At 43.1% G+C, this 22473-nt stretch overlaps 1 protein-coding gene across 3 annotated transcripts; it reads right to left on the bottom strand.

Moving 5' to 3' along the window:
- Positions 1–1238: 1238 nt before the first annotated feature.
- Positions 1239–22127, bottom strand: DHDDS (dehydrodolichyl diphosphate synthase subunit). 3 transcript variants are annotated; one of them, XM_090268854.1, is made up of 9 exons: positions 22012–22127; positions 21435–21531; positions 19523–19639; positions 16836–16978; positions 14435–14551; positions 13596–13697; positions 7078–7192; positions 4598–4705; positions 1239–1573 (listed from the first exon to the last, which is right to left on the bottom strand). In XM_090268854.1, exons 2-9 carry the CDS (start codon positions 21495–21497, stop codon positions 1334–1336), a joined length of 1005 nt encoding a protein of 334 aa, XP_090124980.1. In that variant the 5' UTR covers positions 21498–21531; positions 22012–22127; the 3' UTR covers positions 1239–1333. The 3 variants fall into 3 exon arrangements, with proteins under 3 accessions (XP_090124980.1, XP_090124982.1, XP_090124981.1); XM_090268856.1 differs by having other exon boundaries at positions 1239–1570; XM_090268855.1 differs by having other exon boundaries at positions 21956–22012.
- Between the last annotated feature and the right edge of the window lie 346 nt (positions 22128–22473).

Here is a 22473-nt window from a genome sequence, read left to right as displayed (position 1 = left end):
TCTTGTGCCAGGTATCTAGGCACGGAAAGGCAGGGAGACTAGAGCATACTCTTAGCTCTGCTTGCAAGACCTCACCCCTCCCCTAGAGGGAGATGCCAGGGAAAGTTTTCAGAAAGTAAAATAAAACTGAAGAGTAGCCATTGGTTGGTATTACTGGCTGGTGTTTGCTGCTCTGGGGCACCTGAAGCAGAGTTGCTCAGGCAGATAGCTCTTCAAAGGCACTAATCCTCTCAGCGAACAGCAGTGAGGCCTGGCAGGGAGAAGGGAAAGGACACAGCCCTTGACTGGGCCCTCTTCTTCCTGCTGGGCTGTCTTGGCCCTTGCAAGCTGACACTCTCATGTGCTGAGAGTAAATTGTCTCAGGGCCTACGTAAGGGGCCAGGCCAAAAAGCTGGGAGAAGCCTCAAAGGTTGAGGAGGTGGGGGGCAGAGTATGAGATGGTGAGGGCAGAAGGCAGTCAGTTGGGAAGTGCTTCTTTCTCTGTTCTTGGTCCTGATGTGTTTCAGGAAAGGAGGCATGTGCTGGACTAGATTCACCAGGGCCTACAGGTCCTTCTGTTACCCTGGAGTCATAGTGGGGGCCTATCTCACTGGGGAGTGGAACCTGTACCCATGCCCTGCAAGAGGAGGAGGAAAGCTTGTGTGGGCTGAGTCGACAATAGGTAATTGGATTGTAATCATCGGCCTGGCTTCTGCGCCACTGGGGGCGCTGAGCCTTTCAGTGAGCAATCAGCAGTGCATGGTGGGAGGGGGTAGAGATTCAATAGCAAATCCCAGGTGGAGAGCCAAGCAAGGAGGATCAGCAGATGGGCACATTTTCTGTCTCTCCCTCTCCTTCCTTGCCCAAAGACGCTGGCTGCCTATTAGCTATTTACCAGCAGATTTGAGGTGGAGCCAAATCTTTTGTGAAAGTCACATGGAAGGCTAAGATGGATGGTGAGGGTTTTGGGGAGACTTCTTCCCCGCAATTGTGTTGAAGGATGTTCTGGTGGGGAAAAAAAAAAAAAGTGTATCTGGAAGCACAGGTAGAGATGACAATTGTGAAAGGAGCAGGCAACAGCAGAGCTGGGACTCCCCGCTCTCTAAACCTATTGGTGACCAGAGCTGCATTTAGTGTACTTGTGGGAGACTTTCACCTTCAACCTTCCCAAGAGGCCACTGTCCCAGGCAACCCAAAGGTATCTATGGCCAGCATAAACTGGGGCCTCCGGGGCTCCCCACCAAGCAAACGGAACACAATTCATCATCAGGAGGGAGGTACCCTTCAAGAAAAGAAAGGGGAGTGGAGCCCTGGAAGCAGAGGGCAGGGCAGAGTAGCAGGAGGCCAGCCTCACTCAGGCTGATGCAGTGCCCAGACGTGCTAGCCAGTCGGCCCGCTTGAGTTCCAAGGCCTGCAGGAAGCCTTGGACTCGCTCTTCCCGTCTGGCTGACAGTTTGTGCAACCGTGTCCGTCGGAGCTGGGCGTCCCCACTGGCCTGGAGCCCCTCTTGCAGCAGCTGCTCTGTCACTGCAGCCTGGTCCCTCTCCAGCTGCTGCCTCTTCCGCTCCTCTGCATACATGTCTCGGGCCTTCTGCTAAAGAAAAGTGGGGATTGGGGGAGATCACTGGGTGTGGCTGGAACTGGGATGGAGAAGGTAGGGGGTGGGGTACAGGGCAGGCCAAGTTAAGTGGGACAGTGGGAGTTTGCAGCAGATTTGGCCCAGTCTGGCAGTAGGTGTGTGATGGGTGGTGCCCATTGTTGTACATAGAGGGCAGTGGAAGTTCTGGATCTATCTTGGTTTGTTTTGTGTGGAAGCATCTATTTCTTGAAATTCTCAGGTTTGCACTTAGAAGGGAACCAGCAAATATGGATCTGACTTCTGGTTCCTCCAACTAGCTTTATGGCTTTGGGTAAATCCTCTCCTAACCTCATTTCTTCATCTGTAAAGTGGGGGTTGTGCCTACTTTGAAAAGTGGTTTTAAGGATTGGAGATAATACTATATAAGCAAAACCCTCTTTAGCATATTAGCAGACTCAAACGGAGACAGCAATTCTACATGTTATTACTGTCTATTCTGTACTGCAAGAAAGGTTCTATTTCCTGCCTGGGACACATCTGGGGCATCATTTCCTTTGGCTTTCCAGATCACCCTAAGAGTGTCATCCTCCCTTATGGGGACGAGCCTGACTCTGTCAGCAAATGACCTTTCTGTGAACACTGTAAGAAGCAGGTTCAACACTCTTAAGCCACTTACCATTTTCTGCCTAGTAGACTAGGTATTTATGTCCATAGTCCAAAGTCCACTTTTTCAGTTAGAAAATAAGCCCTTTAAGGCTCCATTGAACCCCCAGAGCTCCTGGAACTAGTCCTACACCAGGTAGGTGATCATACTCCCTGGCAGCATTTGTTATACCCTGTGTCTCTGGACAAATCAAATTCCTAGAGAGCAGACTGTGGCTTTTCCTCTGGCACTTGGGGTGCCCTGTACATGTGAAATACTCAATTGACTGAGCATGTGATCCCAGTAGGGCAGGGAGGATGCTAGTGGGGAGAGAAAAATCCCTCTGGAGCAGAACCAAGGCCCTGCTCTTCTTCACTGATGCACTCTGCTCCTGCCACTCTAACTGGCCGCAGAACCATTGTGTCAGAGCTCCTCTGCCAAACCCATTCCATGTGAGAGAAACTGCTTTGCTGCCAACTTGGCATCCTATTCCCTGACGACCCTTACCATATAATTCCACCTGATATTATAGTATTTGTGTACATGTCTCTGTCCTACTCGGCCTGTAAACAACTGGATTGCTCTGTTCATTCTTTAAGGAATACCTTCCAAGTGCACAAGCACTTGACCCTTGCAACAGAGCTAGGAAGGTTTCTTTCTGTTGGAGATAGATGTGGAAGTTGAGAATAAGGAAGTGCTTTGCTAAGGCCTCTCAGCAATAAAGACTTACCGCATAAATGAAAATTCTGGAATATTCCCCCCTAGGCATTCAAGGGTAGTCTTCTGCTATGATAATGAGCTCGCATGTGGAGCTATGAAGACATAAATGGGCTTGAGAAGTTGCCTTGGTCAGGGGGAACCCTGGGTCCTATGTACAGAATTTTACTGGGGGATATGGAGATGTTCAGGATACAGTCTAAGCAACTCACATGCTCAAAGGCTGGTCAGGACACAGATCTCTACACAAAGTCCCATAATATAAGGTAGAGTGTGGTAATGGTCATCACAGAGGAAAAAAGAATGGCTATGCAACTCAGAGGAGAGAAAAATTATGGCTATGAGGGTTAAGGAGCAGTGAAACCTCACGGACAGGCAATATTTGAGATGGGTTTTAACCAATGGGGAGAAATTGGATAAAGGTGTGTGTATGGGAAGGGGGAGAATATCAGGTAGTGAGAATAATGGGCAAAGACACAGGAAATTGATTGAAGAGCTTGATCAGGTCAGCATGAAACCTCCTGGAGCACTGGGGGTCAAGAAGTTCCTGTCTAAAGGACTCTCACCTCTCTAAGCCTAATTATTTTATTTTTTAAAATAAGTTTATTTGAACCAAACTGATGACACATGCCAAAAGCAGGATCTCAAATGCTTCAGTCCAAGCCTAATTCTTAATCTGCAAAATGGGGGTGACAGTATCCACCTCACTGGGTTAGCTATTCTTCTATCAGCACCCCTTGTGGGTATGGCTGAATAGGCTCTGCTCTGGCAGGACAGGAAAGATGGGACCACCCAGACACACAGGGAGGAAATACAGAACTAGTTAAAGTCACTCCATGAAGCTAAAGCTTCTTCCAGAAGTGCCGGGCAAGGAGGCTGCAGCCAAGGCAGAGCCTGGACGCTATCTGCCAGGAATTGGCAACTTACTGTTAGGATGATGGACTGAGGGGAAATCCTAAAGGCCATCTGCTCTAGCCTCCTCACTTTAGACAAGGACACTCAAAAATGAGGCAGAAGGCAGGAAGGGATCTGCCCTCGGTCACACAGCAGATTGAAGTTCCTTTGGTGTCTCCACTAAGGTGGCTTCTTGAGAAGGGTTAAATAAGAAAACTTATATAAAAACACTGAAGTGCTTTAGTAGACACTCCATATTAGCTGCCACCACCACACAACTGTCATTATGAGTCCTAATCAGATGCAGGTGACTCTGCCTCCTAATGAAACCTACTTCAAGATTTGGTGATTGATGTTAAATACCTTCAGGGAATAATGGCCCATCTCTCTGAGAATCCTTTCCTGGGTTTCCGTAGTAAAATGATTAAAGATTTGTAACTTGAATCCCAGTTCTGTCTCTTACTAGTTGTGTCCTTAATTAAATAATTTTGTTCATTTGCACAAATGCGGCTAATAATACTTACCTCATTGGGTTCTTGGGACCATTAAATGAGATAGTGCATATAAAATAATCACAGTGCCTGACACATGGTAAATACACAGTAAGTGATAGCTACTATCATCATTATTAACATGCTTATTAGCAAGTGTCTGGTATATATATAGTAGGTGGTCAATCACTGCTCACCTTTTCTTCCATCGCATCCAGTCAGGCCAGCCCTGAAGCACACTATGGTTCACCTAGAACCATACCTGATGAATGTTACAGTTTACCTGGAACTAACCTGAAGCATGCTATGGTTCATCTGGAACTGCAGGATGGCTTCACAGAGGTTCCAAAACATGTATTCTGGCCACAGAACGGGCTGGAACACCAGGCAGGAGTGGGAGGTCTGGGAAAGGGGAGGAGGAAGAGAGTTTAGTTTAGTAACATGTTGCTGGACACATCCCTGGGCAGGGTTCCAAAGAAGAAACAGGCTGAACAGGACCCAGAAGCCCAGAGATGAGATAGCACAGGCAGCCCTGATTCACTCACTGACGGGGGAAGGGTCTTCTCAGGCAGTTAGATCATCTGCCCGTAGCAACACAGAACAGAACTAAAACAAGACTAGACCAATATTTCTACCAGGATTTTTCTAAGAGCCAAATTTAGGTCTATGAAATAACATCTGGATTATGTTATTGGCTCTTGGTCCTTATCATCTGGGAGACACGGTATCTGATAAAAGTCAACAATGAACAAACGGTAGCTGCCATTGTTATTTTTAAGTAACAGCCTGTTGCACAGTGGTTTAGAGCATAGGCTCTGGGGTCAGACTGGCTTTAAATTCTGGCTCCCCCATTAACCAGCTGTTTGACTTGAGGCAAGTTACTTAACCTCTCTGGGCCTCAGTTTCCTCAAGTGTACAACTGGGAAATAAAATTACCTAGTTTTTAAATACTATGAAAATTAAACAAGTTAATATACATAAAGCAGTCGGAGCAGAGCTGGATGAACTTTAATAAATACTTGTGGGCTCTCTCTGAAGCATGCTCATGCCTTTCTTCCCTCTTATGTGTGCATCTTTACTTCTCTCTCCTAAACTCTAAGGGTCCCCAGGAGACTTGCAACCAGGGAGCAGCTCGTCCTGGGCCTACCCACTGAACCTGTCTCCAAGGCCTCCTTTTCTTTGACTTCTCAGTGAGCTAACAGCAACCCTACTGTGGCTCACTTCTTTCCTATAACATTTCTGGGGAGCCAAAGCAAAGCACCACCTAGGCTCTCCCCTGTTGCTTCTTCTATCCTAGACCCTTCCTTTGTTTCACTGTCCCCTGCTTTAATAAACGTAACACCTCTCTTTCTCTCTCTTTATATATATATAAATATAAATATAAATTTATATATAAATATATATATATATAAATAGTCACTGATATGAGATTCCCTGTGGAATAGTCTTGACAGCCACTGCTGATATCTTTAGGGGTAAGGAAGGAATTCAGTGCCTCAAGGAGGATAGCCTTTGTTGTTGGGTGGCTTGTTATGCTAAAGCAATGTCACCTTCCCTGGAACTTCTACCATGGTCTCAGGTCTTTTCTCTGGAAGAAGTTTGTTTCTTCCTCAAAGTGACATTCTCTCAAATGAAAGTTAGATTACAGCTGCCTGTTATCTGTTGCTAAAGTTGTAATGACTTGTTCAGTTTGTCTTTGCCAACAAACTATAAATTTCAAGACAATAGGGATTATTTCTGCAATTATCCCAGGACAAAGGAGGAACTCAATATCTTTTTTCCCCCAAGGGAAAAATGTCATCATGCTTCCCTTTTTCAGACCACTATCCTTCACTCATTCTTTGTAAGACGTGAGTTCCAGATTCCTTGCCATCCAAGTTGGCCTCTTCTGGTAAGTCCTTTAGTTTACCATGTAGTAATCTCTTAAAACTCAGTGCCCAGATATACTTTCCAGACATGATATGAGCAGCGGAGTTGGCCACAAAACCGTAAGATGCACACTATACTTCTTTTAATATAGTCAAATACTGGAAGTATCTTCAGTAGCTAAATCTTGTTAGTTCATTTTTAAGACTATGGTCTATTAAAATTTCTAGAACTTTATCATGTGAATTGCTTCCAAGTTGAATCTTTCCCTCCAACCCCTTCTTGAATAAAGACTTTCCCCTGTCGTGTGCACCCAGGGACTGAGTTAACAGGTGATAACAGACTTTGAAGCAAAGACAAACTTACTTGACTATGAGCTTTTGGGGGACTACAGACCCTGGGGGAACTGAGCTGAGAGACAACAGCCGCTAAGAAAGCATTTGCACTGAGTTTATATCCCGTGGACTATGCTTGCATAGACACAACCCTTTATTCTGAAGGATAGAAACTAGTAACTGCAAAGCAAGGTTCTAGCCCAGAGGGGTTGGGGTACCTGGCAGGTTAGCAGGGCAGATTATACGCAGGAATGAAAGTCAGAAATCCAGTTCCTTGAACAAGGGCACAGGTGACGTTTTCATCACAGCTGGAGAGCCTTGATTTTTCCCCACTCTAGGATCTTTAGAGAGCAAGGACCACACAGGTTCACTCAGCCAGGGAGAGGTGAGAAAGGGATAGCAAATGTTACCAGGCATGGCCTAGAGACATTTCTCTAGATTTTAGGTCCCCTCTTTCACAAGGTTCTCTGGTGTCAGAATAGCTGGAAGTGGGGATGAGACCCTCTAATCCATTCTGTGGGTGCAATAGCAGTTCTCAGCTGACAAACAGAATGGTGGTTCTAAACTACCTACCTGCCAGAGCAGGAAGTCGCTGAGCCTCACTTCTCCAGAAGTCCGTATCAGGATGTCAGGATTAGGGGAGTGGTAGGTATAGAGGCACTTATCAAGCAGAGACTCAGAGACATCGCTGAGGTGAGTGGGAAAGAGACAAAGATAAGCACACATCTCTCTTTAGATCATTCTCACAGTGAACCTCCTTACATAAGACTTCTCAGATTATAGAATACCATCAAATGTATTGATAAATACTACCTAGTACACAGAAGGCCCTCAACAAATGCTTGATAAATTAATTAATGCTTTGAATCCTCACAACTACATAAGGTATTCCTGTCCTCACTTGATAGATCAGGAAACTGAGGCTCAGAGAAGATGATTAGTTGGCCAAAGTATGAATAGCCACGGCCCTAAAACCAGATAGACCCACTAGAATGTGTTGTCCTTCACTTAAAACACCTTGTTTCTTAAAATGCATATACCTTCTGACCCTGCAATTTGATGAAGTACTATACAACTTTTTATAGAGATAAATCTAAATGCACTGATTGGAAACATGTCTAAATCTAATATTAAAAGAGAAAAGCAAGTTTCAGAAAAAAAGTGTGGAGATACATACTCAAATACTCAGGCATGTGCATATATGTGTATATGAACAAAGAACAAAGACTAGAAAGGCACACACCGTACTATCAACAGTAATTACCTTTGGGAGGTTGGATAAGGAAGGAAGGAAAAATGATCGCTCTTTACTTTACGTACTTCTGTTGTTATCTGAATTTATTACAGAGAACATTTTTTAAAACCTTAAATTTAAGTCATGAGGACCTTGAAACATTACAAAAAATCCACATTACTTAGGATTTGAGGGGAAAAAAACAGCAAAATGACCAGCCCTCCCGTGTTTGATTACAGCTACTTTCCCAGACACACTTAGAAGGAAGAAGGAATAGAGAAGAATGGGGACTGGCACCATTTATCTTAAGGAAAACTCTGTGTCCCTGGAAAGAGACTACTTGCAAGGCTGGTGTCTGCTGGTTCCAAGAACACTGTTTACCTTCCCTTCCAAGTACCCAGAGGCAGAATTTGAAATCTCCAAGAGCTGCATCTTGTGAAGGCAAAATTTACATCTCTAGAAGATAAAATTTCTTGGTGGAAACATTGTTCTGGGAATACAGTAAAAAAAAGCAGAGAGATCTAGGCTGAGTGTTCAAAACAAGATTCTTTACTTACTAGTGCTGTGCCTTTTGTTAAGTTACTCCATCTCTCAGTCATTCTTTTGCAAACCACAGAGGGAGCTTTATTTTCTGTACCATCACATGGGAAACAATATTCATTCATGACTATGCAATCAGAAGGGCTCTGGTTCAGATTTCCCTGATAATCTGAGTCTGTCTTGGCAGCATGCTCTGGGTTGCAGGATTGGTCCCTGGTTGGGGTGAGAGACCACCTCTAGATGTTTCTCTCTTACACTGATGTTTTTCTCCTTGTCTTTCTCTCTCCCTTCCCTTCTCTCTAAAAATAAATTTAAAAATCTTTTTAAAAAACTGTAAGACATAGAAAAGTGCTCCTATTGCAATATTAAGTTGACAAGCATGATTCAGGTTATAAACTGTTTACCATGTGATTTCTTCTGTTATATTTGTCATTATTAGATTTGTGTTTAAATGATGACTGGCCGAACTCCCTATCATGGCTTATCACTACTTTTGTCAGAAGTATTTCTGTTTGGATGATGAAAATGTGCTGGAAATAGTTGTGATGATTATACAACACTGTGAATATACTTTATGCCACTTAATTGTATGCTTAAAAATTGTTAAACTATGCCCTGGCTGGGTAGCTTAGGTGGTTAGAGCATCATCCTGATACATCAAGGTTGTGGGTTCAATCTCTGGTCAAGGCATATTCAAGAATCAACCAATGACTGCATCAATAAATGAAACAACAAATCGATGCCCCCCCCCCGCCCCGTCTCTCGCTTCCTTCTCTAAAAATCAATTTTAAAAAATTAAAAACCATTGTTAAAATAGTAAACTGTTAGTTATGTATATCTTATCACAATATTTTAAAAAGTAGAACATCTTCTGGAAGAATATGGGCACACGTATTCATCAAGATAATGGCTCCTCCCTAATAAATTGTGTTTCAGGAAATGCCTAATCTAAACTAAAATCAGTTTAAAACCTATAATCGGAAATATGGCAACAGCCTCTGGAAGAGAGACCTGGTAAAATGAATGTTAACAAGACAGTGAATGGCCTAACATCAGGAACAAGGGAGAGTAAGAATGTATTAATGTGTTCTCAGTACTATTTCAGAAAGGTAGATCCTTTCTAGAAGGTACAGAGATACATGGAAACGTGCCCTGTGATAACAACATAGTACATTTCTCTAGCATATAATTTATAAAGAAGATGGTGAAAAACACAGGCTTTGGAGGTAAATAGACCTGAGCTGGAGTCCAGGCTGTTCCATGTTGTTACTAGTGTATGTTGTTACTTTGGGTAGGTCAACTAACCTTATTAAACATTAGTTAACTGATCTTATAAAATGGGGCAAATAATAGTCACTACCTTATATGAAAATTAAATGAGAATATGTGTGATAAACACAGCCTAGTGCCTGCCTCATAATAAGATCCAATAAATATTAGTTAGTAACTTTTATTTTTATATTGTGTTTTTGTTCATTTCAACCATCTTATATGGCACTCATATACTATAGAGAATAAGAGGGCAAGGCTCTGGAGCCAGGTTGAAATCCTGGCCCCAAGCTTTGCCAACTATGTGATGGGGATAAAAACAGTACCTACTTCATAGTCTCTAAGGAGTAAATGAAATAATGTATGCGGAGTACTTGGCAGATGCCTGGCAAAGAGTAAATGCTCAGTACATGTTAGCAATTATTAGTATTATTAACACTGTTATTTTTAGAGGAAGACAGAGGTCTACAGGGGGTCAAGTGACCTGCTCGAGGTAACTCAGTGATAAAGCTTATTAACTATCCTTTATATCAATACTCAACCTAAACCCTTTTCTATAATTCCAGACTCAAAAAACAATCTAACATTAACATGAAAAAATATATATCTGGAAGAAAGGAAAATGGGGAGTTGGATGTTGGTAATGAGAGAATAGAAAAATTACAGCGATTGGAAGGGTAGACCTTAATTGTAATTAAATCATTGACTCACTGTTATAAATGCAGATTTGTCTAAATTTGAATAATTGAAGAGTACAGCCTCAGGACCTGAATAACCCAGCCTAAGCTGAACACCAAGCTTCCTGAGCTTGTGGGTGGAGACATCAACCTCCTTACACTGGTGACCCTGCCCAGCTCATACCATGTCTGCATGACTAACCACACATAGGCAAGTTACTAAACCATGCAGGGCAGAGAAAATGGATATGGGAAAACAGGCTGGACAAGGAACAGAAAGATAAAGGTCTGCGCTCTCCCTCTCTGGAGCATGCCCATGCCTTTCCCAACCCCCTCTTCTTACACCAGGTGTATTACCTTTGCCCCTCCCTCTCCTAAGCTCCAAGGGCCCTTCCTTTGCCTCTGTAACTTGTTTCCTGAACCTACGCAGCTGAGCTGGCTCACTTCTACTACATTCTAAAAAATGAAAGTCAGCGGTTATTGGGCTGTGGTATGAGGAATAAAGTACGCTGAACTAGGAGTCAAGATCATCTAGTCCTAGGCATGAATGCATATTACATCTGCTTGCTAAATAGCTTTCTTTCTAGCATAAACATTTGCCCCTTACTATTTTTTTAATATATCCCTTATTGTTTTTAAAATACAGTTGATGGATTCCACATATAAGTAGACCTGCACATTTCAAACCCATGCTGTTCAAGGGTCAACTGTATTTTCAATCCACGGTTCGGAATCCAAGGTTGCAGAGGGCCAACTATAGTTATATATGGATTTTCAACTATGTGGGTGGTAGATGTCCCTAATCCCCACATTGTTCAAGGATCACCTGTATTATTTCATTCATACAAAAGACTATATGAAACATTAATTATAAAACACAATATTGTAATGAACAAATATGAAATCACCCCCAAGCTAAGAATTAGAAAAGTTACCAATAACTTGTTTCTACTTATATAGCCTTCATCGACTTATATATTTCATCTTCCTACCTGGTTTCCACCCTGCCAACTTACTCAGTATCTCAAATTTTTCCCCACTAGTTACTTTTCAGTCCACATCTTAATTTACCTCCTTACAGCATTGTTGTTCCCACCAGTGCTCACGCCCCTCCTAATCCACAAGAACAAACTCCCCCTTTTCTTGGCTTCTGTAAATTGATTGCCTCATTTTCTTCCTTCCTTTCTGGTTGTTCATTCTTTTTTCCTTACGCTCATTCTCCTCTACCTAGCCAGTGAAACTTAAAGAGTTTCTGAAGCCCTGCCTGATGTGGCTCAGTGGACTGAGTGCTGGCCTGTGAACGAAAAGGTCACCGGTTCAATTACAGTCAGGGCACATGCCTGGGTTGTGGGCCAGTGCAAGAGGTAACCAAGATGTTTCTCTCACACATTGATGTTTCTCTCCCTTTCTCCCTCCCTTCCCCTCTGAGAATAAATAAAACCTTAAAGAGTTTCTCAAAACTCGATCCTAGGCCCTCTCTTCATCTGCCTCTAGACTCCTTAGCTTCCTCATGCCCTCTCTTTGCTTTAGTACCACCTACACAGATGATCTCCTCTCAACTGACATCTATGTTCAATATCTACAGCACATCCCAAACCAAACCCCTGACCTTCCTCAAACTGGATCCTTTCTCAAGGATCCACAGTGAGGGGCACCATCATCCACTGTTTCGTAAGTCAAAAACCATTAACACATCCTTTTTCATGGTAGCTCTCGATGTAGTCTATTTGATCTAATCCACCACCACCACCCAATCCAAACTCCCTTCCAGGTATTTTGTACTTAAATTATGACAAGAGCCTTCCAACAGTCTTTCTGCAACCAACAAGCTGCTCACACTACTGCCTCTTTCCCCAGTCACTGCTTCTTCTTCTTTCTTAGATCAGTTACCATTTCCTTGGGGGTACCCTCCCTACCAGGTCTATTTCTCTCATTATAAATTCCTGTACCATGCACTAGTGCCTTTATAGCATTTATCACCATTATAATTTTATGCTAATTTGTATAATCTTGATTAATATCTGTTTCCCTTACCAGAACTCCACAAGAACAGGAAATATAGATTTTTATTCTTACCACTCTATCCTCCATGTACAGCAATGTGCCTGGCCTTTAGTTGGCACTTAAAAGATATTTGTTGAATGAATAAGTAATTGACTGAATGAATAAACTATGTGACACAGAAAGATCACCTTGCTGTTGGAAAGGAGGATTCATAAAATGGCCTTAAAAATTGTCTTCTTTCCTTCTTATCTAATTCCATTCTCACCGAGCAACTTCTTGATTTTTAATTTTGTCTCCCAGGTAAATCAAATTATACCTGAGAAAGGAATCACAAAATATCCTGGCTCCTAAGACCCCATATAACAGAGGTAAAGGACAAGAAATCTGGAATCAGACAGCTTTAGATATGAGTCCCAGCTCTGGCACTTACTAGCAGAATGACCTTGAGAAAGTAACTTCAATGCTGAGCTCAATTTTCTCATCTATGAAACAGAGAAAAGATTCTCACATATGAGATTAATGACTTAATAAAAAACAAAACATAACAGATTGCCTGGGTTATTTTTTGCTACTATTCCTTTATTATTGATCTTATTAGTTTACTAGTATTATTACCAAAGATTACCATAATAATATGAGAGGAACTGAATAGACAGATGGCTTCTAAAGTACTCCCAGCTCTAATAATTAGGTACCCATTATTATATTATATTATTATATAGCTAATAATGAACAATTTTCATTTTGAAAAATACCTTTATCCTGCATAAAACTGTAATATAGGAGACCTACAGGACTATACCAACAAACTGCATTACTGAAAAATATTCTTTTTTTAAAAATGATTTTATTTATTTACTTTTAGAGAGAGGAGAAGGGAAGGAGAAAGAAAGGGAGAGAAATAATGATGTACAAGAGAAGCCAATGGGTTACCTTTCGCACGCCTCCAACTGGGGACCTGGCCTGCAACCCAGGTATGTGCCCTGACCAGGAATCAAACTGGTGACCTTTCGGTTTGTGGCAGGAAGCCCAACCCACTGAGCCACACCAATTAGGGCCTAAAAAACATTCTTGAAAAAACACTACCAAAGGGCCAGGACAGTACCATTTTTAATTGAAAACCACAGAGTTGCTACCTGTTATGCCATTTCTTTGGGGCTTCTTGGTGTACAGCGAACACAGAGAAATTCTAAAGAGGGCTATAATAAGTCAATCCTAAGCTCTTAAGTGTAGGGGACTCTTCTCAAATCTTTCCACATGCATGCCTGATTTGACTTCTGACTCAAGTACATGACTCAGGAGGGATATCATGGTTCGGTGCATATCTGTTTTCCCTGTCGGTTACCATGCTAAACAACTAGGGATACCTGGGATCCAGCAGGCCCTGCTCCACTCCCCAGGCCATCTCTCTCACAGCATTGCTGATCTCGTGACGGGATGTATATGCAAAACAGACGTTCAGGAAACACCTGAGAAGGAAGAATAGAATAATTTACCAAAGAAGGACAGGGACTAAGGATTGGAACCATTGATTCCAGGGCATCCCTTCCCTGGAAGAAACACACACCAAATGTTAACCACAGACACGCTGAAAGGTCAGATTTAGAATTTTTGCATTTTCCAAGTTTTCTTGGAATAACCATGTTACTAGTTTTGTAATAAGACAAGTACTAAATGACCCTTATTACCCTTCCAACCCGCTACCCTTCTTCTACCAACCCGCTTACAGAGGAAAGGAATTCACTGTGATATTAGCGCAAACAAAGGAAAACAGAAAGAAAATTTGATGCAAAACAAATCCACTGCAAAACATAAACTATATTCCAAAGCCACACAAAATGAAGTTTGGATTACTGAACTCTGTTCCCTTCTGCATCTGCATCACCTCCCAAGTTCATCCTATCCATGGTTAAAGGAGTGGGACAAAGAGTTTCTCGAAGAAACTGTCTTCAGAGGCAGGGGTAAGGCCCATTGCATTCCTACCCCATCCCTTGGTGGGGGGTGCTGAAGTACATGAGACGAAGAAGGAAGATGAGAAACTGTATGTGTTGGGTACACACACACATAACATGGTACTGCAGAACCGTCTCTGGTCTGCCCTGCAGATGGAGGAGAAGGTCTCTAAGCATCCCAAAACATCCCTTCATGGCTGCTGTATAAAGTCGAAGACGGATACAGGTCCCCAAGGGGAAATCTGAAAACTTACTGGTTGTAGTTCTTGGTGGCCTGCACAGCTTGTGCAATCAGCTCCTGGAGATCCAAGGGCAACAAATGCAGATCACCCAGGACCCGGATGCATACTCCATGCTTCTGCAGTTTCTCCCTGATTGGGGGAAAGGAGGCAGGGTTGGGACACAGCACCTGCTGAGCTGGAGAGAGCAGGGTGCTTAGGTGATACTCAGTTACCAGCTTCTTAGTGCTTTCCTGTGTGTCAGGCATTGTTCCACCTGTATTATTTCACGGCATCCCCTCAACAATTCTGAAAGGAGCTCACCACATTCCCCATTCCACAGTGGGAAACTGACGCTCAGATAGGCTAGTCAGGCAGAATCATACGGACATCAAGTGCTATGTCAAGACTGAAACCCGAGTCTGATTTGAAAATCCAAACTCTTTACCACACATGACACCATCTCATACATTCTTGTTGGCAGGTTGCATTTTACATATTCTGTGCTATATTTGTCTCATTGACAGCATGTGAATAAGAATATCTAGATTCAAGTCCTAGTACCACTACTTACTAGCTGACTTTGCATAACCACTTAGCCTCTCTTAGCCTAAGTGTCCCTCACTCTGTAGACTAGGGTAACCGTCCCAGCCATACTTGCTGGACTGGCTTGTGTTGAATGAGAAAAAGTACATGATGTTCTTATTCTCAGGCATCAGGTGCATGACTTAAGTGAGGTCTATAAATCAGAAGTTGCTTTAAATGTCCTAGTGGGGAGCCTGGAGACCTAGGTTCCCAATGTAGTTCTGCCATTAGCTTGCCATGTGACCACGGGCGAGCCTTTCTCTTCTCTTCACTACGGTTTAGCTTCCCAACAGATTAACATGAACTAGGCCAGTGGCTTTCCAACCTTATTTTAGACAAAGTACTCTTTCTTCAAATCATCATAAACAGAAGTCCAATATATAAAATAGATAAATGCAAACCAGCACCCTATACCCCATCTCCTCTAGGTTCTTTGCACACCTGCTCCTAGAACCCTAGGGTCCCATGGCACATTATTGGAAAACTACCCCCAGGGTTTCTTCTTGCTCTGTCCAGGACTTCATAACCTAAGACTGTTTTTTCTGCTACTGACTGATTAGAGCAATCTCAGCAGCACCTCTACTGCCATGCATCTTAATCTGTCAGGAACTGTAAGACTGCCTCCTGTCTCTCAAGAGTACAGAGTAGTAGACAACAGCTCAGAGCTGGAATCAGAAAGATCCTGTTTGTGTTGGCTCTGCCTGTCTCATACAATAGCTGTGTAATTCAGGATACACAACTAAATGTTTTTACTTTCTTCCTCTCTGCAGCTGGGATGATAATACCTTTCTCACAGAATAATATGAATATTAAATGAGAATACATGTTAAATTCAGAGCCTGGGACAAACTACTTAAGTACTTTAAAAAGATTAGTGTGAAGTACAAAAGAATTTGAACACATGGGATATACCCTCATGCCTCCATCCCCAGACCCTTGAATATAAACTCTGAGCCACAGGGGTCCTGCTGAGGACCAGGGAGCACTGTCTGTGGCCCAGAGTCTCACCACCCTAAAATGGACACAGAGAAGCCTGGCTACCTCCCCACACACTGACCCACACAGGGACAGAAAAGACAGACGAGTTCTCGGCCTACTTCTACTGGGGCTCCAGGCTCTCTGTTCTCTCATCGTCCTGGTCCTGGTGTGGGGAGGAGCTGGGCAGAGAATTATTATAATGAAGACTTTTGGGGAGTCTGGCTCGGACAGGGTTCCATACTTCAAGGCAAACAAAGTCCATCAATTTTCTGTGTCCCTTTCTGGATCTGCTCCCTAAGTTAAGCTTAAACTTAATGACAGCAAACAATGGTATGGACTCTTCCCCATAAAGACCTCTTATGCATCATCCCAACCCTTCTAAGAGAACATGCAGGAGAGTATAGTAACTTTTTAGGGATGACTGCACATCAGAAAATGACTTTTTCAATGTCTCTTTCCCTCTCCTCTCCTGACCACTGTTTATTGGTCCTGAGGTGTAAATCTGATCTAAGGTTGGCTGATGCAAAGACTTAGCTCATCTTGGGCTGTTCTCACGAAGCAGGAAAAGCAGAGAGGAGGAAGTATACAAAGAGGCTCTACCTAATGGATCTCAATCTTGGTTTCAGTTTTGCTTGAGGTTGGTTGTACTTGTCCTTGAGTTCTGTGAAATACCTTTATATCCTCAAATAAATAACCCCTTTGAAAACAACAACAACAACAACAACCTAGCTTGTCATATTTGCCACTGTAGAGACCTGACTAACGTTAAAAGGGTGCAAAATTCCTCAAATAAGCCTCAGATAACAGAGTTGAGGGTTAGGGCAAGGCTGGAGGCACTGAAAAGAACTCGCTCTTGCCCCTGACAGCATCTTACTGTTCTTCCAGCAAGCGGATGAACTTCTGCCGAGCCAAATCCATTAGCCCGTCTACTTCACTCTTGGCGCGTTTGAAATTCTCAATGCTGAACGCGTACACAGTCACCTCTCGGATGCCCAGGTTCAAACACCAGTGCAGAGTCTGAGAAGGGAAAAGACAAGGAGCTTGGGTACAAGGAAGAGTGGGAGGGGAAATAAGGGATGCCTCAGCCCCGACTCAATGCTCTGTCAGAATAATGAACCAAATATGCAGAAAGCCACCCCTTGAGAAACTGAAAAATGTGAACTTAATGAGTACTACTATGCTGATGCCATTGTGGTCTACTGGCAAGAACTCTTCACTGAGAGAGGAAAAAACTAAGTTCTAGTCCTTGGCTCCATCATGCACTTGCTATGTGACCACAGGCAAATCATTTAACCTCTCTAGGCCTAGGACTCTTATCTGTTAAAAAGAGATCACAATCCATTCCTCACAAGGTGGCTAGAGAACAATATAAAAACACAAGGCATTGTTATTCACAGCATAAGCTCCTTATTCTAGTAGACTGAGAGGCTGATGGGTTATAAGAATAAAATCAATAATTGTACAGCTGTGCATCTTTGAGTCTGCAAAGGGTTTTCATATACGCCATTTCAACTGATTCTTCAAACAACTGCTTGAGACTGGCATTACTGTTTTCATACTTATTTTATAGATGATAAAACTGAGGCTAAGAGAGTTGAAGAAATGTGTCAAAAGTCCACAATGAATCCATCATATGAAGTTCTAGAACGACAAAAACTAATCTACAGTGATAGCTCTTCAGCTTTATTTCTTCATTCTGTTCGAACATCTTCTGCCCCTACATTTAATCCCCAGGCTCCTTGTCTTCACACTACTTCCTTCACAGACATACATACAAACCCATTCATTGTCACTTCCGGAAAACTGCCGAGAACCTGACACTTGAATAGGCTCAAGGCTAAGGACCTTACAGGGTCTTGGCTGGCACACCTGAGTTGGAACCCACGACCAACCTCAGTCAAGACAGATGCCAATAACAGCCTCAATTTTCTGAGCACTTCCTTTATGCCAGGGCCTGTGCCACATGCTTTTCATTGTGCCATCTTGTTTAACTCTCACATAATCTCCTGAGGTAGAGATTTTTGCTAACCTGTTTAACAGACGAAGAAACTAGGGTAAGACAAAAGGAAGCTACGTAACTCACTGCAGGTCACAGAGCCAGGAAGTGGCAGAGCAGGGGCTCCAATCAGTTCTGAGTGACTCCAGAGCTGAAGCTCCTGAGCCCTGGGCAAAACTGCCTCTTAATTAATCACAAAAGGAGGAGCTGGGGTCAACAAACCTAAAGATCTCCACACAGTATTAAGGAGAACCCCAAGCCACTTGCTCAAGGTAAAAAATGTCACTGCTCTAGCATCAGGCCATGTTCTTGCGCCAGGAAGCTACAGGCCATAGTTCTACTCTCCTTAAAGTGAGTTTCAGCCCTGTTGATTAGGGCCGTCCTGATACACCAAGGTTGCGGGTTCAATCTGCAGTCAGGACACATGCGAGGATCAACCAATGAATGCATGAGTGGAACAATAAATCGATGTTTCTCTCTCTCCCTTTCCCTTGAAAATAAATAATTTTTTTAAAATAATAAATAAATAAATAAAGTTAGTTTTACAAAGACTGACATATTCCATTCTTACTGTTTGTGTTTTCCAGTCTGAAATAGATATTAAAAACCATAATATGTTGGGCTATGCTGTCTGTGGAGTAGCCCACTCTGTCTCCTTAATAAACTCTTTCACTTTAAACTCTAAAAACAAAACAAAACAGAAAAATCCTATAAAATGTTTGTGACCTTTGCTTAGAGTGACGTCCCAGTCTGTCTGGCACTTTTCCCAGTTTAAGCACTGAAAGACCAGTGTCCTGACAGACGTTCAAACTCAGGCAAACTAGTAAGGGTAGTCACCTTACCTTTGCTCCAGAAATATCACTTCTAAGAATTTTTAATATTTAATAAGAGTGGAGTAGCTAAAGAAATTATGTCAAATCTTTATGATGATAAAATATTCTACAGTCATTAAAATATATAGTCAGAAAGGCTATATATCAATCTAGAAAAATACTTGACAAAACGTCAAGTAAAAATAAGATTATTGAAGCTATTGATGTAATTTTAGAAATGTTAAGTCATGTTAGAATATGTTACATGGTTGGGATGGGGCACAGAAAAAAAGTAACTACTGATTGGTTAAAAGTGGTAAGAGAAGGCAAAATATTATTTCTAATATTTTGTAAATAGTCACTGGATGATTTAATTTTTTGTTAATGTTGCTATAAGACCTAAAGCTAGCAAGCAATAAAACAAACAGCTATAGCCCTGGCCACGTGGCATAGCTGGTAGGTGCATTGTCCTGTACACCAAAAGGTCACAAGTTCGATTCCCAGTCAGGGTATACACCTAGGTTGTGGGTTCAATCCCCAGTTGCGGTGCGTATGGGAGGCAACCAATCAATGTTTCGCGCTCTCTCTTTCTCCCTTCCTCCTCTTTAAAAATCAATAAACATATCCTTGGGTGACAATTAATTTTTTTAAAAAGCTATAAAAAACACTCTCAAACCACAGCAAACTCAGGTTTTCTAGCTATAATCCAATTTTCCACAGACAGTTCACCTTGGGTCCTGCCACCACACCCACCTCAGCCAGCTTGTTGAAACCCTGTGAGTGGCCCTCCTGCCGTTCCACTTGGCACTTCTTAGCATAGCGACGATTCCCGTCCATTATAAATGCAATGTGTTTGGGTATTGGGCCTGCCTGTGAAGTAATTAGACAAATAATGAATACATCACAAACTCTTCAAAGATAAAGGGAGACCTTACACCCTGAGCTGATAAGCCTGAGCTAGTTGATAAAAGCTCCAAGGAAGGGAATTGGTATTTTGAGAGTTTAGCTTTATAAATGAGTATTAAGTAAGCTTATTTCTACTTTATGTTTATTAGCACTCATTACATATCAAGCACTATTCTAGGCTTTTTATACCTTACTTTAGTCTTTTTATCATACAAATCTATAAAGTATATAGTATTATCTTCATTTTACAGGTGAAGAAACTGAGGCTCAGAGAGGTCAAGTGACTCGAACAAGTTGCACAGTTAAGAGGCAAAGTGGGGACCTAAAGTAAGATCTGTGTGTGATCAGAGTTCATCTTTTAACCATATGTCATTGACCACCACTTTGGTTCATTAGTCTCCAACTGGAAGGCCCAGGAAGGAAGCTGAGCGTGATCAAATGGAGAGAGCATCTGCCACATAAAAGAGACATTCACTCCCCAGCTCTATCCGACTGCTGGCACTCAGAAATGGGGCCTAATGTTGTCAGGATTTTTATAAAAAATGTACATGCCAGAAGCCATTTCAAAGCAAACAAAAGAGATTCTGGGGGCCAAACAAAACTTGCTATCTGGCTTCAAGCAACCTTTTGTTGTCTACCACAGCAAAAATTCACTCCATGGCCTATTTTCCTCACTGGAGGGGCTCTTCACAGACTGCTTCCCCCGCACCTATCCATCACCTTCTACTTTTGTTTCCACGTGCAGCCTTAAAAAAAAAAAATCCAAATAAGCCATGCAGCTTGTTCTTCACAACACATGACTGCAGTGGTTGTCTGAGGAGATATTTCCATATCTTGGCCTGCAGGAGTAACCCTGGCATTTGTGTGTTAGTGTGTGAGAGGGTACAGGCTTACTGACTCACACACTACTTGACAGTCTGGCTGAAAAACAAATCCAAGCAGACTGGCTTCCATCTCAAACCTACTACATGCAGAGGATATGACCTTACCATGAATCTTAAGAGAAAAAGCTGAGGGAAGACTTGGGGAAGGGAGAGTATAGGAAACAGTGACTGTAGTCTTCTAATGGCTAAAAGACAAGCCCAGCAATAGCGGTAATTAAGGACTGCCTGAGGAGCACACCCGTGGCTTCCCTGCCCACCCGCGTGTTACCTTTATCCTTCTCTCCCCTAAGCTCCGAGGGCCCCTTCTTTTTGCCTCTGTAGCTTGTTTCCTGGGTCCATTTCTTCTACCTCTGTGGCTTTCTGCTAAATAAACTTTCTCTTATAGTTTGTGGAAGAAAAAAAACAACTCCTAGACACTGAACTAAATGCTTTCTATGTATGTTTAATTTAATCCTCAAAAAAAAAGAAAAAAAATAGTCACATGGTTAATAAATGAAAGAATAGGACTTTTGTTCATTTTTGTCTGTTCCCAAAGCCCAAACTCAGCCATTATGCTCGACCACATCGAAGATTGATTAATTAATTTAACTCCAGAGGACAGCACTAGGAATAACAGTTCAAAGTTTCAGGGAAATAAAAATCGGTTTTCCATAAGGAAGACCTAACATATCATATCTTATGCTGCCCAATGAGATTAGGAGGTCCTGGGCTTCCTGAAAATGTTACAGTTAGGACAATAACCTGACATTAATGTAGACGTGGGAGTTACCTTGCATTGCCAAATTCCACTCACCATTGTGGATTACTCAATTCGAGTAACAGGTTTTGATACAAAATTACCCAACTGGCCAGGTCAACTGGTGCTGTGAGCTCACCTTTATGATGTTGGCACAGAACCGCTCCCACAGTGACAACTGTCCTTCCTTGATCCATGACATAGTTCTTGCCCAAGCAGAAGGTAAGCTGCGTAATCTAGGATAAACAAGAAAGAGAATCGGAAGTCACCAGGGCTTGCAAACAGCTACAGCTAACTTGTAGGGATTCACCCCGGCTGTGGAGAGCAGCCAGCATTAGAATCCAAAGACACTAGTCCAAGCCTCCAGTTTTCCACCACCCGGGGTGTATACATAAGCCAGTATGACCTGTGGGGCTGAGGCTTTTTCCCTGGTTCTCCTGGCTCGGTGGACCTTGCTCCTATCCCCTGTTCCTCGGTATCGCCACTGGCTTTTTCTGAACCTCTAAATCGGCTTCCTGCCATATCGCAGTGCCTACACCCTGATCCTTCTCCATCTTCCCCCAGGCCGTTCCCCACTCTCTGAGCTCCCAGTCGCTAACCCTTCAGTTGTCACCCCGTTACCCCCTACCTCAGCGGTCTCCCAATTACTTATCCCCTCACTTGTCTGTTCCATTGCCCCCTCTGTCATTCCCACGGCTGCCTCCCTGTCCAGTCACCTCTCTCCTCTCGTTGACCGCTCGAACACAGAACCTGCTCGGCTCCGCCCAGCTCTTTCCAACTGCTCCTTGGGACCGACACTTTTTCACGACGTGGCGCTGAGAGATTGCGTCATTCTTGGGCGCCGGGACACGCCCCTCCCCGGCTTCTTAGTGGGCGTGGCCCCGCCCCAAGCTTGCCGGCTCGGAGGAGCAGCACGAGCTTCCTTGGCCGCAGTTTGTGCTGCTAGGATCGAGGAGGAAAGGGCGCTCACGTGACCGATGGGGTGGGCGCCCGGCTTGAGGGCAAGTGCTGGGGAAGCGGAGGTCATTAAAGCCAGATTGTGAAGCCTCATGCGGGCTACATACACTGCAGGGCAAGGATTAGGGGATCACGTCCGAAATGGAAGGGCCTCTCAGCTGCTGGGGGCATTTTAGATCTAAGGGCATAAGGCAGCGTCCTGTTCCCTGGAAGGCTTTGGG

Source organism: Furipterus horrens, unplaced genomic scaffold (genome assembly GCF_987537825.1).
Source record: "Furipterus horrens unplaced genomic scaffold, mFurHor1.1.pri manual_scaffold_3, whole genome shotgun sequence".
Lineage (NCBI taxonomy): Eukaryota > Metazoa > Chordata > Mammalia > Chiroptera > Furipteridae > Furipterus > Furipterus horrens.
Note: the sequence above shows the minus strand (reverse complement) of the source record. Positions and strands in the feature narration are given on the sequence as shown.